Consider the following 17,640-nt stretch of genomic DNA (forward strand, 5'->3'; position numbering starts at 1 on the left):
AATTTTGATTGAAGGTTTTCTGAAACCTTGATCTTGTGTCAGCTTTCCACATATAATCTAGAGATATTAGTACCGTATTTCAAGAGGGCAGCAGAAGTAAGCCTGATAATTACAAGGCTATGGATCATGCGTCGGTGGTAGGGAAGTTATTAAAGAACATGTGAGGAATAAGATTCATTTTTGTTCAGAAAGCAGGGATTAATGAAAAATGATCAGAATGGTTTTGTTGGGTGATATATTGTCTGATCAATTTGGTTGAGTTTTGAAGAGAAAACTAAACAAATTGATGAACACAATGTGTTGGTATAGTCTACATGGACTTTAGAAAGGTCTTTGAACTCCCAGGTGGGAGCCTGGTAAAATACATTAGAGCCCATTGGATTCAGTTGAAGTTGGATCCAAAATAGTGTGAGTATCGGAGTCAGAGGTAGATGCTGTTTTTTTGACTGGAAATCTGTAGACAGTATTGTACCACAGGAGTCTGTGATGGGGCCCTTGTTGTTCATTAAGTACCTTAACAACTTGGATATGAAAATAGGAGGCATGATTAGTAAGTTTGAAGATGTCACAGAAATCAATTACATGAAATGTTCAGTAGATGCTGGAAAGCTAGAGCAACACACATAAAATGCAAGGTAGAGAAGAGGACTTTGATCTCAATGAAGGATTATGGCGTGAAACACGGGTTATTTGATCTGCACTGTAAGTGCTGTCTGACTTGCTGAGTATCTCCATCACTGTGTGTTACAAGAAAAATTAGTGAGGACGGTAGTCATAGGCTTGAGTATCTGTATCTGGCTAGATGACAAAACCAGTGGCAAATGAAATTTTATCCTGATGCATTTTGAAAATCTCATCAAGGATTCAATGTAGACAATGATCAGAAGAGTTTTAAGGGTTATTAAGGAGCCAAGAGACATATATTTCTGAAGGTGGGACATGACTAGATGTGAGAAATTTGTGTTCAGTAGCAACAGCATAGAACTTGAGGACAAGGATGCTATGGTTCAACTTTATAAAACCTGGGTAAAGAGACAGCTGAAGTATTGTATGCATTTCTTTGTGCTGCACTATAGGAAGGACATGTCTCCACTGGAGAGAAAGCAGAAGAGGTGTTGTAGAAGATGGAGTCTTCTAGATATGAGGTTTAGCTTGGTGTGGGAGAGTGGAACAGAGAAACGTAGATAGGGTAATTAGTAGGTAGCTCATGTCCAAGACCAGAGGACATGCGCTTAGGGTAAGGGTTAAGACGTAAGAGGTTTAAGGGCTGTCTGAGATGGAATATTTTCAACTAAGTGCTATTAGAAACTGATCTATTGGAATGCACTGGCTGAATAGGTGGTGGAAACTGGCCTTCTCACAACATGAATCACTATTGCAAGAAAAGCTAAGGGTCTATCATTGGTTAAAAAGGATTAGTATCAATATTGCCATGGGCACAGAGAGGTAAAGGGTTATTTCTGTTCTGTGTGACCCATACCTTTGACATTTCCAAACGCTGCTGACTTTGCTATATGGAGATTGGGCCCACATAGATTCACAGGAAACATGATGCCACAAAGGGCAAAGAAGAGAACAAAATTGTAGAGATTGTTTAACTAGAACAAACTTTTTTTGCCACCAGTAGTTATTATTAGCTCCCTTAAGTGACAGTGATAATTTGCAATTACAATGTTAATCTGCAGATACCTCTCATAGTTAAATAGTTCAACAGCTCATTGATAATTGCTGAGTAATTGATAGAAACCATAACAGTTTCACTGTCCAGTATGTTGTAGACCAATTAACCAATCAAAACCTATAGAAATCAAAAGCAGTAAAATCTACTTAAAAGTATACAGAACTATAAATGTTAAAGAAACCTCAATTAATTAAAAAAACATTATTTGCCACATGCTTACAAATGTAACTTTTTCCGTATATTTAAATTAATCTCAGGTGTTAAAAATTCCAAGGTATACTGTATTAGCCATCACTGCAAACACAGTCTTTTTTTAAAAATCCACATTTCTTCCAAGGAAAAGTTTGTATCTTGTTTCCCATACACGAGAAAATCTGTAGGTTGTAGAAATCCAAAGCAACACACACAAAATATTGGAGGAGCTTGCAAGCACAGGCAGCACCTATGGAAAGGAGTGAGCAATCAATGTTTTGGTCCGAGACCCTTCATATCAGGCTGGAGGCCTGCAGAGATCACAGAGGGAGCAGTGACAGAGAGAGCATCACTGAACTCCTGTCAAAGGAAAGATTTAAACATCTTCAGGGTAGACATCCCCCTAAGAGCCTTCGCAATAGCAGTAGTAGTATCACAAACACAAGAAAATCTGGGGATGCTGGAAATCCAAAGCAACATACACAAATATGAGAAGGGTCTCAGCCTGGAACATCTATTGTTTACTCTTTTCCATAGATGCTACCTGGCTCCCTGGGTTCCTCCAGCATCTGTGTGTCATGTTCTCCCTACCTGTTTCCACAATTTATCCCATTATCCCAATCAGATCCTTGGAGATTATTTTGGATAATGAAGGTTTGTAATCAGAACAAATACCAGATCTTGATTTTTCTAGTGAAGCTCTGCTGATAAGCACCTGGCTACACCCCAATGAAGTTCAATCCTGCCTAAGCTTCCAATTGTTACGTTGGAGATAAAAAGCTGTGAAAGACAAGGGCAAATATAAAGTAATTTGCTTTTTCTTTCATTAGCCAAGGTTGCTTTAACAATCATTATTCACTAAATATATATTAAATATATAAATATTAATATTAAATATATATAAATATATATTAAGTAACTTAATTTTTTGTAGAATGTTTTAGTTGTTGAATTATAATGGATATACTTTGAATGCCAATGATGCTCAGAAGCATTTAAAGTTCTGGAATTCTCTAACAGCTGACAAATCTTTGGGATATGGTTCAGCCATAGTGAAAATTATATTCTGTTCTTTTGTAGGTGGCACTTATTTGTTCATATCAGTCTATGTAGCATCTTAGAATTACCTAAGACATCAGTAGATCCATAGTTGACCAACTCATCAATGATGAGCACAGATGTCTCAAACTTACCAGCTAATTCTGGTTTCAAACTTCAAAATACAAGGGGTGATTGATAAGTTCATGGCCTAAGGTAGAAGGAGTCAATTTTAGAAAACCTAGCACATTTATTTTTCAACATAGTCCCCTCCTACATTTACACACTTAGTCCAGTGGTCATGGAGCATACGGATCTTGGACCTCCAGAAAGTGTCCACAGATGGGTGATTGATAAGTTTGTGGCCTAGGGTAGAAGGAGATGAATTATACAGCTCTCATTACATGCACATGCAGTTCAACTCTTCGAGTAATTATGCAGAAAGTTTGAACTTAATAACTCATCTCCTTCTACCTTAGACCACTAACTTATCAATCACCCCTGATGAGTTATGTTCTGTTCTTTGCCCATGTGCCTCCCACCCACTTTAGACAAATCTGATCCATTTCTACATTTCTTCCACCATTGTAATATTAAATAAAAATATAACTGCACCAAATTCTCAGCCTGTCTAATAGAGTTTTGGAAGAGTAATTTGCTTGAAAGAACAACTGATTCCAACTGATTCCTATTTTCTGCTGAATATTTTGTATTTTGTTATCAGATTGGTAGCCTCTGCAGTTTTTTTTTGTTAATACTTAATACTTGTATTTATCAACTTGGCAGTTTTAGTGTATATATGCATTCTGTTTTCAAAGTAACAGTGTGAAATATTTAATGATGACATGAAAAATTTAGGTCTAGTGGTAGCTTTGACTTGATTTCAGATTACAGCAGGGATTCCCAACTTTATTTATGCCATGGACCCCTACCATTAACCGAGGGATAGCCGAGCTTGGGAACACCTGCATTAGAGGAGGGTTGGTGAATTAATAGTCATATAAAATCTGAATCGGAGGGTGAAAAATTGATCAATTAGGTAAGTCTCAAATTTGTCATTATCCAGGGTATCTACATAATGTATGCACATATTAAAGATTAAACTATTCATTTAATCTACTGTTCTGTAAACTTGTGAGCCAATATATTAAATGTGGACAAATGGTGCCTGCAGAGATAGCAGCCTGCTTTATGAATGCAGTAAGCAAAGAAGACAATATCTTTTAGAGCAAAAAAAAAGCTGCTTGTGACCGAAAAAGACCAAACATTTTTATAATCATAGTCACAAGGCCCCCTCAGCCTATCAAATCCATACTGACCATCAACAGCCATTAGCACAAGTCCCCAATTATTCTCCCTGAATAGCATGTTAGTTTTAATTCTTTTCTAGAATCTTCTTCCCAATCACAACAACATTTCCAGAAACAGTACTGCATATTAGAAACAGAAATATTCTATAGATAGCAAACATGGAAATAGTTGATTTTTTTTACATTATTCAAATTCTATTGGGTGTCAAAATAAAACTGATTACATGGCCAGGTATAATCCCATGAAATTCCCAGGCTGTAGGTATCCTAGGGACAGGATTACCTGGATTACTTTGGGTAGATTTTTTCCACTGTGACATATGCAGCCAGAGCTAAAAGGCTGTCACGAGGCTGAGCCAATGAGCCTGTTTTCAGTTTCAGAGAGCTTTGTTCAAAATTTTAATATGAGACTTTTACTGTTACGTAACAGCGTTTAAGAGGGATCCTTAAGGAAATGGTGAAGAAATATCAAAGTTCAAATTTAATTTATTATCAAAGTACCTACACCAAATGTCACTATATACAACCATGAGGTTTGTTTTCTTGTGGGCATACCTAGTAAATGGGGATTGGTGAGTCCTGTTCACTTAAGGAAGGTGAAGAATCTCCCACAGCCTCTCCTTTCCAAGTGTAGTGATTGCTGCAGGACCTCTCTTTGCTTGCCATGCATGAGTTCACTCCCATTTGGTCTCTCCCACACTACTGTGCCCATAGCAACATCTTCACATGGCGTCCCTGTTCTTACTCAGTTTGCTATATCATGGTACGACTGAGGGTCTAGAGGTTTCACTGGCTGGGCAGGCTGGGCTCGTCATTCTTGGTTGGCAGCTAGTCTCGGAGAAGGATAACTCCGATTCCAAACCTCGGTAGATGGGACTCATTAACCTTGCCAGACAGCCAGTCTAGGAGATGGAGAACTCCGATACTCAGTCTATAGCCTTGGAGTCATCGCAGCTTGCCACGCCATTGTGGAATGTCCCCTGGCCTAAAGGGTGGAATTAGTCTACATGAACCGATCCTTATTATCAACCTACACAGCGAAAGTGGGAAGAACGATTGTGTCGCCACTCCTGAGGACTCTTATTCCCTCCGGATCTTCGCAAGTGAAAAACCAGCCATCATTCAGTAAATCAAATCAAAAACCTGCAGACGCAGAAAATCCAAGCAACACATACAAACTGCTGGAGGAACTCAACTGGCCAGGCAGCATCTATGGAAAAAAGTACAGTCGACATTTCAGGCCGAGATCCTTTGGTACTACTCAAGATCCTCCAGCATTTTGTGTGTATCATTAAGTAAATCTTAGAAACATAATAGAATCAATGAAAGACCACACCAAACACAACAGTCAAATAACCAACGTGCACAAGACACAAACTGTGCAAATGCAAAATAGGAAAAAAGAAATAATAAATAAACAGACAAACAAACAAATAAATAAACAATAACAATCAAGAACATGAGATGAAGGGTCCTTGAAAGTGAGTCCATAGATTGTGGGAACAGTTCATCACTGAAGTTATACTCATTGGTTCAGGAGCCTGATGGTTGAACGGTAATAACAGTTCCTGAATCCATAAACAATGCTGTGATAATTCACTGGGATCAGAAGGCAAAGCTTTCACAGATTGTGAGAGAAGTGGAAGGTGTTTTTCTTTATCCTGAAGGTCATCAGCCAGAAAGATTAGTGAGTTGTGGGCATGAATTGTAGAAACAGTAAGTTAGAAGGATTGCCATGATGTAGATAATAGAATAAAAAGCTGGAGGACATAACTTGGCCAGGAAGACAGACTGCAAGTTGGAGAAATCCTATTCAGTGAAGATAAATGTAATGAACTATATTTTGGAGGATGAAATATATTTTGGAGGCAAGGAAGTAAACCTTAAAGCATAACATTTTTCTTGCAGTGCTTGAATCTGAATGTTGTGTGATTATCAAATTCAAAGCTTGTGATGCTAAGGGAGCACATCAGATCCCTGTTTCTGTATGTAAATACCATGAGATAATTTTGAACTTGCAGAAGGCCTCTGAAGTGTCATTTTAAAGTATTATTTATATTTTTTAAGATTAACTATTAAAAAGAAATGAAAAATGCACTGTGTACAGTCACTACCTTGCTGAACAAATGAAAGCTTATGGAAAACGACTCAAGAGTTTATAACTTTGTAGATGGAACATGAAAGGCTTAAGGAGTGACTTGACAAAGAACTTTAAGGTCAATTTTTTGTTTGGTAGAAGAGTAAGAAAATGACCAAACAATCTTAAAGGAGAGATTGGAAACTACTTGTAGAACAAGTGTTCAAAGTGATTTGCCAAAATGGCTATTAAAATAATGTCAATAAGCAGAAGTAGATTGTATTTGTTTTGTAGTAGAACACTGACAAGGGAAATGAGCAAAGAAGGTTTGATGATATTCTGTTTGTGGAAAAGACCAGTAAAATTCAAAGGGCAAAATCCGGCTGAGAATTGAACTGCCAGTTCTCAACGGCTGTGAAGCGCCTTGACTTTGATTGCCACAATGCAAAGCCTACTGAACTGGCAATTAAATTCAGTGACAGGAAACCGATGGGAAGAAGACATTGATGGGCTGAATTCATTGCAAAGAGGTCACAAGCCATATCCAAAATAAAAACACAATTTGAGACATGACTTATTTTGAAGTTTTCAATGATTTATTTATAGTTTAATGATTTTAATTTATTTAAAGTTTCTATCTTATTAAAATTAGTAAAGGTATTTGGAAACTATTGGAGGCATTTAAAAGCAGTTTAACAGCTGCAAACTGCCCCTGCAGGCCACATGCCACTCAGTATCCTGTCCTGCTCAGCTGATGTCTATCAAGTCTGAAGGATCAACTTAGATGTAGATGGACATAGTGGACAGCTGTCCTGGACTACAGGCTTTGTCCAGCATAATCAAGCCCTCTGATGCTGTCACTACAAATTATATTGTATATAATCTCATATGTGGCAAGAACGCTCAATTCATGATGGCTCAAAAATGAAAGAAGAATGAAGGAAGCAGCTATTCCCTTTACTAGAGAGGAAATAATGGAAGCCCTTGCAAAGACATTTGCTTCATTATTAGACACCTATGAATTGCCCAAAGACTGGAAGGTCGCTAAAGTTCTGTTTAACAAGAGTAGCAAGAACAAGCCAGTGAACTACAGGCTGGTGAGCCTGACATCAGTAGTGGGGAAGTTACTGGCAGCCATTCTGAGGGACGGGAACTACCAGCGCTTGGATAGGCAGAGCCTGAGTTTGGCCGTAGGAAGAAGTGCTTGACGATCCTATTAGAATTTTGTGAAGAAGTAACCAAAAAGACAGATGAGGTAGGGCAGTAGGTATTGTTTATATGGCTTGCAACAAGGTTTTTAACAAGGCCCTGCATGTAGGTTGGTCTGGAAGATTAGGTTCCGTGGATTCCAGGACAAGCTACTTGGGTGGATTTAAAGCTTGGCTCAGTGTGGTAGAAAGCAGAGGGTGGTGGCTGAAAGTCATTTCTTGGAATGGAGGCTGGTATGCTGCAGGTCTTGATTTTGGATCTCTTGTTGTGCATTGTTAATATCGGGATGGTGTGTTGCCTCTCTGGTGCCAGGATCAGGGATGTCTTGGATTGGGTCCATGGCATTTTCAAGGGCTGGGGTGAGCAGCCAGAAGTCTTGGTACACATTGGCATCAATGACATAGATAGACAGGTAAGGAGGTCCTGAAGAGAGATTTGAGGGAGCTAGGTAGAAAGATGAGAAACAGGACCTCTAGGGAAGTAATCTCTAGATTGCTGCCTGTGCCACATGCCAGTGAGGGTAAGAATAGAATGATCTGGCATGCAATGTGTGACTGAGGAACAGGAGCTCAAGGGGCAGGGGTTTAGATTTCTGGATCATTGGGATCTGTCCTGGGGAGGTATAATCTGTACAAAAGGGACAGGTTACACGTGAACCCAATGGGGTCCAGTATACTTGGGGGCAGGTTGTTTAGATTTGGTCAGGAGGGTTTAAACTAATTTTCCTTGGGGATCAGAGCTGGAGTGATAGTGCTGAAGATGAGGTAATTGGTTTACAAATGGAGTGTGTAGTGAGACTCCGAGCAAGAAGAAGCTGACAATAACAAAATTGCAGTCTACAGAATGAGTTGCAATGTTAAAGGTGGACAAAATCGAACAAGAATGAAGGTGTTGTATCTGAACAGGCACAGTATACAGAATAAAGTAGATGAACTCGTAGCATAGTTACAGATTGGTATGTGTGATATTGTAGGCATCACTGAATCATGGCTGAAAGAAAATTAAAGCTGGGAGCTTAATGTCCAAGAATGCACATTGTATTGAAAAGACAGGCAAAAAGGCAGAAGGGGTGCTGTTGCTCTGTTGGTAAAAAATGAAATCAAATCATTAGAAAGAGGTGACATAGGGCCAGAAGCTGTTGAATTGTTGTGTGTAGAGCTAAGGAATTGCAAGGGTAGTAAGGATGTGGTCTACAAATTACAATGGGAGATAGAAAATGCATGCCAAGCAGTCATGGGGGAATTTCGATATGCAGGTAGATTGGGAAAATCAGTTGATGCTAGATTCCAGGAGGGGGTATTTATATAGTGCCTGTGAGATGGCTTTTTAGAGCAACTTGTGTTTGAGCCCAATAGGGGATTAACTATTCTAATTTTGGCATTGTGCAATGACCCAGAATTGATTTAGAGAGTCTTAAGGTAAAAGAACCCTTAGGGACATGTGATCATGATATGATCAAATTCAGCCTGAATTTTGAGAGGGAGCTAAAGTCAGATGTATCAGTATTACAGTGGGTAAAGGGAATTACAGAAGCATGAGAGAGGAGTTGACCAGAATTGATTGGAAAAGAACACTGGCAGGGATGATGGAGGAGCAGCAATGGCAGGAATTTCTGGAAGACACAGGATATATACAACCCAAAGAGGAAGAAGTATTCCAAAGGCAAGATGACACAACCATGGATAACAAGGGAAGTTAAAGCCAACATAAAAACCAAAGAGAGGATATATAATAGAGCAAATATTAATGGGAAGTTAGAGTATTGGGAAGCTTTCAAATACCAAAGGAAGGCAACTAAAAAAGTCATTAAGAAGGTAAAGATAAAATACAAAACTAAGCTAGCCAATAATATTAAAGAGGATACCAAAAGTTTCTTCAGATATATAAAGTGTAAAAGAGAGGTGAGAGCGAATATCAAACCACTGGAAAACAATGCTGCAGAGGCAGAAATGGGGGCAAGGAAATGGTAGATGAACTGAATAATTATTTTGCAACAGTCTTCTCTGTGCAAGACACTAGCAGTATGGTGGAAGTTTCAAGTGTCAGTGGTCATGAAATGTGTGAAGTCACCATAACTAGAGAGAAGGTTGTAAGGAAGCTAAAGGGTCTGAAGGTAGATAAGTCACCTAGACTAGATGGTGTACACCCCAAGATTTCTGAAAGAGGTGACTGAAGAGGAAGCATTAATAATCATCTTTTAAGAACTACAGAATTCAGAATGGTTCTGGAAGGCAGGAAAATAGCAAGTGTCACTTCACTCTTTAAGAAGAAAGGAAATCATAGGCCAGTTAGTCTGACCTCAGTGGATGGAAAGGTGTAAGAATACGTTGTTAAGGATATGGTTTCGGGTAACTTGGAGGCACATGATAAAATAGGCAATTGTCAGCATTGTTTTCCGAAGGGAAAATCTTGCCTGACAAATCTGTTGGAATTCTTTGAAGAAATAAAAAGCAGGATAGATAAAGGAGAATTAGTTGATGCAGTGTCCTTGGATTTTCAGAAGGCCTTTGACAAGGTGTCAAACATGAGACTGCTTAACAAACTACGAGCCCATGATATTATAGGAAAGATTAGAGCATGGATAAAACAGAGGCTGACTGTCAGGAGGCAAAGAGAGGGAATAAAGGGAGCCTTTTCTGATTGGCTGCCAGTGATTAGAAGTATTCCACAGGGGTTTGTGTTGGGACCAAATCTTTTTACGTTATATATTAATGATTTGGATGATGGAATTGTAGTCTGTTGAAAATTTTGCAGATGATGCAAAGAAAGGTGGGGAGGCAGGTAATTTTGAGGAAGTGAAAATGCTATAGGTGCACAGAAAGATTAGGAGAATGGGCAAAGAAGTGGCAGATAGAATGTATTGTCAGGAAGTGTATGGTTATGCACTTTGGTTGAAGAAATGAAAGGGCTGACTCTTTTCTAAATGGAGAGAAAATACAAAAACTGAAGCACAAAGGGATTTAGGAGTCCTTGTGCAGGATTCCTTAAAAGTTAATTTGCAGGTTGAGTCTGTGGTGAGGAAGGCAAATGTGTTGTTAGCCTTTATTTCAGGAGGACTAGAATATAAAAGCAAGGATGTAATGTTGAGACTTTATAAGGTATTGGTGAGGTCTCACTTGGAATATTGTGAGCAGCTTTGAGCCATTTATCTTAGAAAGGATGTGCTGAAGCTGGAGAGGGTTCAAAGGAGGATCATGAAAATGATTCCAGGATTGAATGACGTCGTCTGAAGAGCAATTGATGGATCTGGGCCTTTATTTATTGGAATTCAGAAGAATAAGGGGTGACCTCATTGAAGCACTTCAAATAGTGAAAGGCATTGATACAGTGGATGTGGAGAGGAAGATTCCTATGGTGGGAGGGTCTAAGACCAAAGGACTCAGTTTCAGAATAGAGGGGCCTCCTTCGAGTTGAAGATGAGGAGGAATTTCTTTAGCCAGAGCATGGTGAACCTGTGGAATTCATTGCCACAGGAAGCTGTGGAGGCCAGGTATTTATGTATATTTAAGGCAGAGGTTGATAGATTCTTAATTGGTCAGGGTATGAAGGGATATGGGGAGAAGGCAGGAGATTGGGGCTGTGAGGAAAAATTAGATCAGCCATGATGAAATGTCAAAGCAGACTCAATGGGTCAAATGGCCTAATTCTGCTCCTGTGTCTTATGTTCTTGTGCAAGTCTTGTACAATTGTACAAGACTTTATCAGTAAGTTTGCAGATGGCAGAATTAGGAGGCATTGTTGATAGTGACGGAGGTTGTCTCTCTTGGATTATAGGGGATCTTGATCAGTTTGGGAAGTGGGCCGATGAGTGTCAAATGAATTTCAATACAAGCAAGTGTGAGGTGATACACTTTGGAAAATCTAACCAGTGTAGGAATTATACGATGAATAAATCAAAGTTAAAGGTCGCCAGTGAGTGTCGAGGATCGGAGGGACCTTGGAATACAAATGGATAGTTAGTTGAAAGCTAACTATGCATGTTAGACAAGCTGGTGAAAAAGGCATTTAGCACACTATCCTTCATCAGTCAGGCTATTCAATAGCCTTATAATAGTGGTATAAAAGATGCCCTTGAGCTTAGTGGTTTATACTTCCTGGTGATTGCATCTTCTGCTTGATGGGAGGTGGAAGAGGAGAGAGTCTCCTGGGTGGGTGGGATCTTTGATTATGTTAGCTGATTTCCTGAGGCAGCAAGAAGTGTAGGCAAAGTCCATGGAGGAGGGACTGCGTTTTGCGATGTGTTCACAGCTCTGCAGTTTCGTGCAGTCACTGACAGAACTGTTGCCATTCCAAGCTTTGATACATCCAGATAGGATCCATTCATGCTTGTAATGATTCATATTTTTATGACAAAGAAATGGTTTGGTAGAGGTTATAGCTTATCACATGATTGTGAGTCTACTTATATTGGAATAGATTTAATTTTATTTTTTATAATGAAGGCCATTTCCATATAAAACAAGATTTATCAGGCTCACTGAGTACTAGGCTTGAGATAAGTTTAAAGGGAGCCTTAATAATGCTGAATACTGCCTACTATAACAAGAATATGGATATATTTGGACAGTACTTGATGGGAAATAGTAGCCATCTGTGATTTCAGCATTCCAGTGTTAGTTTCCATGTAGATCTCAGGTCTGTACATAATGTTCTTTGATTGCTAGCAGTTTCATTTGGGAATCAATTGTAAAAAAAAACAGGAAGCTGGAAAAATTTGGTGGTCCAGCAGCAGCTCCAGAAGCAAAAAGTGTGAGCGGACAATTTGGGCCAGGTGACCCTGGATCAGGACTGAGAACGACAATGCCAGTATGTAACAGTATGAACGTAGAATGGGACATGAAACCAGGCTTATCGCAGAATCATATAGGTAAACAAAGGCAGAAGAAAACTAAGTGATCAGATGAGTGTGTGTGCATGTGTGTGCATGTGTACATGCATATGTGTGTGTGTGTATGTGCATGTGTGTGCATGTGTACATGCATATGTGTGTGTGTGTGTGTATGTGCATGTGTGTGTGCGTGCGTGTGTTGGCGGGGAGTTGGAAGGGAGTAGGCATAGTTGTGCATGCTAATATTAATTGTCATGCAACTGAGTTGCAAGCTTTCCAAGTTAACAAACATTTCATATTGCACTTGAGTGGTTCCCTTTGAGCAGATCAGTACTGAATTATCTGTAAAAAAAATCAGTTTCAGATTTCACTTTATGTCAAACACTGTCATTGGTACACAGGTCATTCTGAGGAGAGAAGTGTACAGTTGTGTTTTTAGCTTGTTTGGTTCTTCAGTTCCCTTAATTACAAATCAAAAAGGACTTGCTAAGCAGAGACCTGTTAATTGTTAATTTTGTAATTTTGAAAGTGAGTGAACATAAAACAAGGCCTGGCTTGATTTACTTGGTTGTAACAGTATCTGTTTATAACCTCGTAATATAATGAACACTATTGCCTTGCTCAACTAGTTTTCTCCTTTGAGTCTTCTTGATGACTGAATTCAATTTCCTTTTCTAAAAACTGTCTGCATCTCTATTTTTGTTCCCAGTCACTAGGGAATGCCAAGGATCCCTCTGATCCTTGGAGTAGAAATGCATTGTTAGTTGAAAGCAGTGTAGCGGTTAGACAGATGGGTGCAAAAGGCGCTTAACACACTATCCTTCATCAGTCAGGGCAGTCAAAAGACATCTAGCAACAGCGTAGAAGATATCCTTAAGCCTAGTGGTAGGGGCTTTCAGTCTTTTGTATATTCTGCCTAATGGGAGGTGGGAAAAGAAAGAATGTCTTGATGGGTGGGATCTTTGATTATGTTGTCACCTTTAGCAAGAAATATAGACAGAGTCCATAGAGGAGAGGCGGTGTATTGTCATCCATCTGTTCCCTCTACAGTCTTGTGGTGACGGACAGAGCAGATGCCATATTCAGCCACGATGTATACAGATAGTATGGATTCATACTTGTAGGAGATCAATTTTCAATGAAATGGAAATGGCTTAGTAGAGGTTATGTCTCATCACATGACTGTGGAATTACTTAGCAACACACACAACGTGCTGGAGGAACTCAGCAGGCCAGCTAGCATCAATGGGAAAGAGTACAGTTGACATTTTGGGCCAAGACCCTATGTCCTAACAAAGGGGCTCGGCCTGAAACCATATATCCATATGACCATATAACAATTACAGCACGGAAACAGGCCATCTTGGCCCTGCTAGTCCATATGGAACGCTTACTCTCACCTAGTCCCACCGACCTGCACTCAACCCATAACCCTGCATTATTTTCCTGTCCATATACCTATCCAATTTTTTTAAATGACGATACCAAACTTGCCTGTACCACTTCTACTGGAAGCTCATTCCACACAGCTACCACTCTCTGAGTAAAGAGGTTCCCCTTGTGTTACCCCTAAACTTTTGCCCCTTAACTCTCAACTCATGTCCTCCTGTTTGAATCTCCCCTACTGTCAATGGAAAAAGCTTATCTACGTCAACTCTATCTATCCCCTTCATAATTTTAAATACCCCTATCAAGTCCCCCCTCAACCTTCTATGCTCCAAAGAATAAAGACCTAACTTGTTCAACCTTTCTCTGTAACTTAGGTACTGAAACCCAGGTAACATTCTAGTAAATTTCCTCTGTACTCTCTCTATTTTGTTGAAAATTTTCTTATAATTCGGTGACCAGAACTGTACACAATACTCCAAATTTGGCCTCACCAATGCCTTGTACAATTTTAACATTACATCCTAACTCCTATACTCAATGCTCTGATTTATAAAGGCCAGCTTACCAAACACTTTCGTCATCACCCTATCCACATGAGATTCCACCTTCAGGGAACTATACACCATTATTCCTAGAATCACTCTGTTCTACTGCATTCCTCAATACCATGTATGTCCTATTTTGATTATTCCTATCAAAATGTAGCACCTCACACTTATCAGCATTAAGCTCCATCTGCCATCGTTCAGCCCACTCTTCTAACTGACCTAAATCTCTCTGCAAGCTTTGAAAACCTACTTCATCATCCACAACACCACTTATCTTAGTATCATCTGCATACTAACTAATCCAATTTACCACCCCATCATCCAGATCATTAATGTATATGACAAACAACATTGGACCCAGTACAGATCCCTAAGGCACACCACTAGTCATTGGCCTCCAATCTGACAAAGAGTTATTCACCACTACTCTCTGGCATCTCCCATCCAGCCACTGTTGAATCCATTTTACTACTTCAATATTAATACCTAACGATTGAACCTTCCTAACTAACCTTCCGTGTGGAAATGTCAACTGTACTTTTTCCCATTGTTGCTACCTGGCTTGCTGAGTTCCTCCAGCATTTTGCTTGGATTTCCAGCATCTGCAGACTTTCTCTTGTTTGTGGAATTACTTATATTAGATTGTTTAGTTTTATTGAAGGCCAGATTTTAATTAAACAAGATTTATCAGGCTTAATGAGTAACAGGTTTGTGATAAGTTTAGAGAGCAGCCTTAATAGTGTTCAAATTCCACTTCATTTCTTCTCTTTCAGCAGGTCATCCATAAATGTAGGTCTCATAGTTTACCTTGTATCAACCCACTGTGCCGTCAGCATGCAAAACAATCTGAACAGGACACTTGTGTTCTTTGCTGTATAGTTCAGGTCCATTTTTCCCAGTCAGAAGGGAATTAAAAACAGTTAAAATACAAATATACCTGTTTGTCATTTGGAATTTGTGTGGGACAAAAACTCAAGCTTATCACAAGAACGTTTGGGCTGTTGGACATTCAGTCGCATTCATTGGAAGCATTGTGGTTTACATTCAACTGCAAAAACAACTGCTTTTAACCGATAATTTTGGTGCATCAATAGAGACAGATGGAAGAAGTCAAGAATTTTAAGATTATTTTTGTTTCTATAGGAAAAAGCAAGCAAAGAGAGACTTGCCAGAAGCACCCACTCGTCGAAACCAAGCCTTGTCCATGTGACAAATATATCAGTCAGCCATTGGGGAATTGGTCAGATTGTATCCTTCTCGAAGACAAAGCATCACTACAACTTGGCATGAAGGTCCAAGGAGATATTAAAGTCTGCGGGCAGGGTGTACGATATCAGGCTATAGCTTGCTATGATCAAGAGAAGAAGCTGGTGAATCCTTGGCTTTGTGGCAATTCTGGTATGTCAAAATTCTGAATAAAGTTAAATGAATTTTGTACACCACAAATTCAGTTTTGTTCTGTGCATATTTTTAACACTGGGTTTAGGTTAGGTCCAAAATTTCATCTAATCCAATCATGCAAATTTGATCTGAAATTTATATTACCCAGGATATTGGTGAAGATGTTCGCAGGGGTGATATCTAGATTCAAAGGGTTGGAAAGAATACCCTAAAAAGTCTTTTGACTTAACTGTGTAAACAAGATCAATATATTCATCACGAAAAGTTAATATTTCATATCCCTGTCTTCCTTTTAACTTATCCACAGCCAAATTTCCCTTGTAATCAGTACATAAATAACCATAGCAATTTAGATAGATTTAAGTAATTACTCTCAGAAAACAAAGTATTATTCAGTGGCACTTGAGTTAGGGGAACAAATCGCACTTTCTGAAGCCAAATGGAGCATCCCTTTTAGAGAGGCAGCCTGGCCTTTACAATGCTTTCTCCTAGCTGATGGTTTATTTTTTATTTGTTATTATTTACAGATACCGCATGGAACAGATCCTTTCGGCCCAACAAGCTGTGTTGCCCCATAGCCCCCCATTTAATGCTAACCTAATCACAAGATAATTTACAATAACCAATTAACCAATGTGGGAGGAAACAGGATCACCCAGAGGAATCCCACACGGTCGCAATGAGAGCCTACAAACTTTTTACAGATAGCACCGGAATTGAACACCCTGAGCTGAAGTAACATCAAACTAACCGCTGCCCTCTGTGTGGAAGCACACAAAGTGGTATAGGTTATGAGAGCAAATGAAAATACTCTGTTATAAACAGCCAACTTTCAAAGAAATTCTCAATTCTTCTTCGCGATGATTTTAATAATAAATTGTAAATTACAGTACTTTAGAAGCAAGCAGCTGTGTCATTATTTTAGAAGAGAATTGTATGCTGAAAGTAAAACACCACTGAACCCCCACAATGTCAACATCAAAGATTTCCATCTAACATATGAAAATCCCATTTTCATCTAAGCGTACTTGTAATTTTCTATCTTTTTGATTTGTAACACATCCTTTTGCTCTCTGAAATTTCCATTTCAGTGCAAAATTGTTTTAAATTATGAACAAGTTAAAGCTGCATACATGCACCCTTTTGAATTAGTTACATTTGAAATTTTTCTCAGTAAAATGTATTCAAAGGCCAGTTCCGTAGGGGATCCTGCTCATTAAAAGCCTCACTTTATTTGTCATATATAATTTTGTAAGTACATTAGAATAATTTCCAAATTGTTATGCCACAGTTCCTTGATATTAGACATTTATACTATACATTACATGCCCCAAATACCTCTCCAACAGTTAAAATGGATTGGAAATGGATAAAATCAGAAATAGAAACTTTAAACTAGAAATGTGCTATAATGTATTAATTCATTGGAAAATGTTTTATTTAAGCCTTGATCTAGGCACTATAGAGCATGCTCAGATGAATTTTAATTTTGAGAGAAATGTAGTGGAAGCTTTTATTCCCTTATCATGAACATTACTGAAAATAATGTCCACAGCTCTAACCCCGGGATGGACGAGCATAGTTTAAGACTTGATTTTTCAGTAATCTGTTACTTTGTTTTCTGACAGTAATTTTATAATTCCATCTAAATCTGCAAGTAATTGATACTGCTAGAAGCTATGAACTTGTCAGGAAATATAATTTTCACAATTCAGAACAAGTGAAAGATAATCATTTATAATCTCCATTAAGTTTCACAGGTGATAGCAAAGTACATCACAGCAATAACAAAGTACATTCATGAAGTTCATCCAACAAACGACACTTCATCAAACATAATGAGGTAATAATTCACAGCAAAATCATACAGTCAATGGAAATGGTCAAAAACAGGAAAAAAAATGTCAAAAAGTTGGGATTTAAACAGGTTATTTTATCAAGATGAAGAATATAAGTTAAGCAGTTAA

General features: G+C 38.7%; 1 protein-coding gene across 5 annotated transcripts in view; it reads left to right on the top strand.

Annotated features, from left to right (window-relative positions):
- The window catches only part of thsd7ba (thrombospondin, type I, domain containing 7Ba), a 969,622-nt gene that overhangs the window by 680,461 nt on the left and 271,521 nt on the right, over nt 1-17,640 (top strand). For all 5 annotated transcript variants that reach the window (XM_059970235.1, XM_059970236.1, XM_059970238.1 and 2 more), the window contains exon 14: nt 15,416-15,670. In XM_059970235.1, coding sequence (XP_059826218.1) covers nt 15,416-15,670 — 255 coding nt within the window. The remainder of the gene's footprint in view (nt 1-15,415; nt 15,671-17,640) is intronic.

Source organism: Hypanus sabinus, chromosome 5, assembly GCF_030144855.1.
Source record: "Hypanus sabinus isolate sHypSab1 chromosome 5, sHypSab1.hap1, whole genome shotgun sequence".
Lineage (NCBI taxonomy): Eukaryota > Metazoa > Chordata > Chondrichthyes > Myliobatiformes > Dasyatidae > Hypanus > Hypanus sabinus.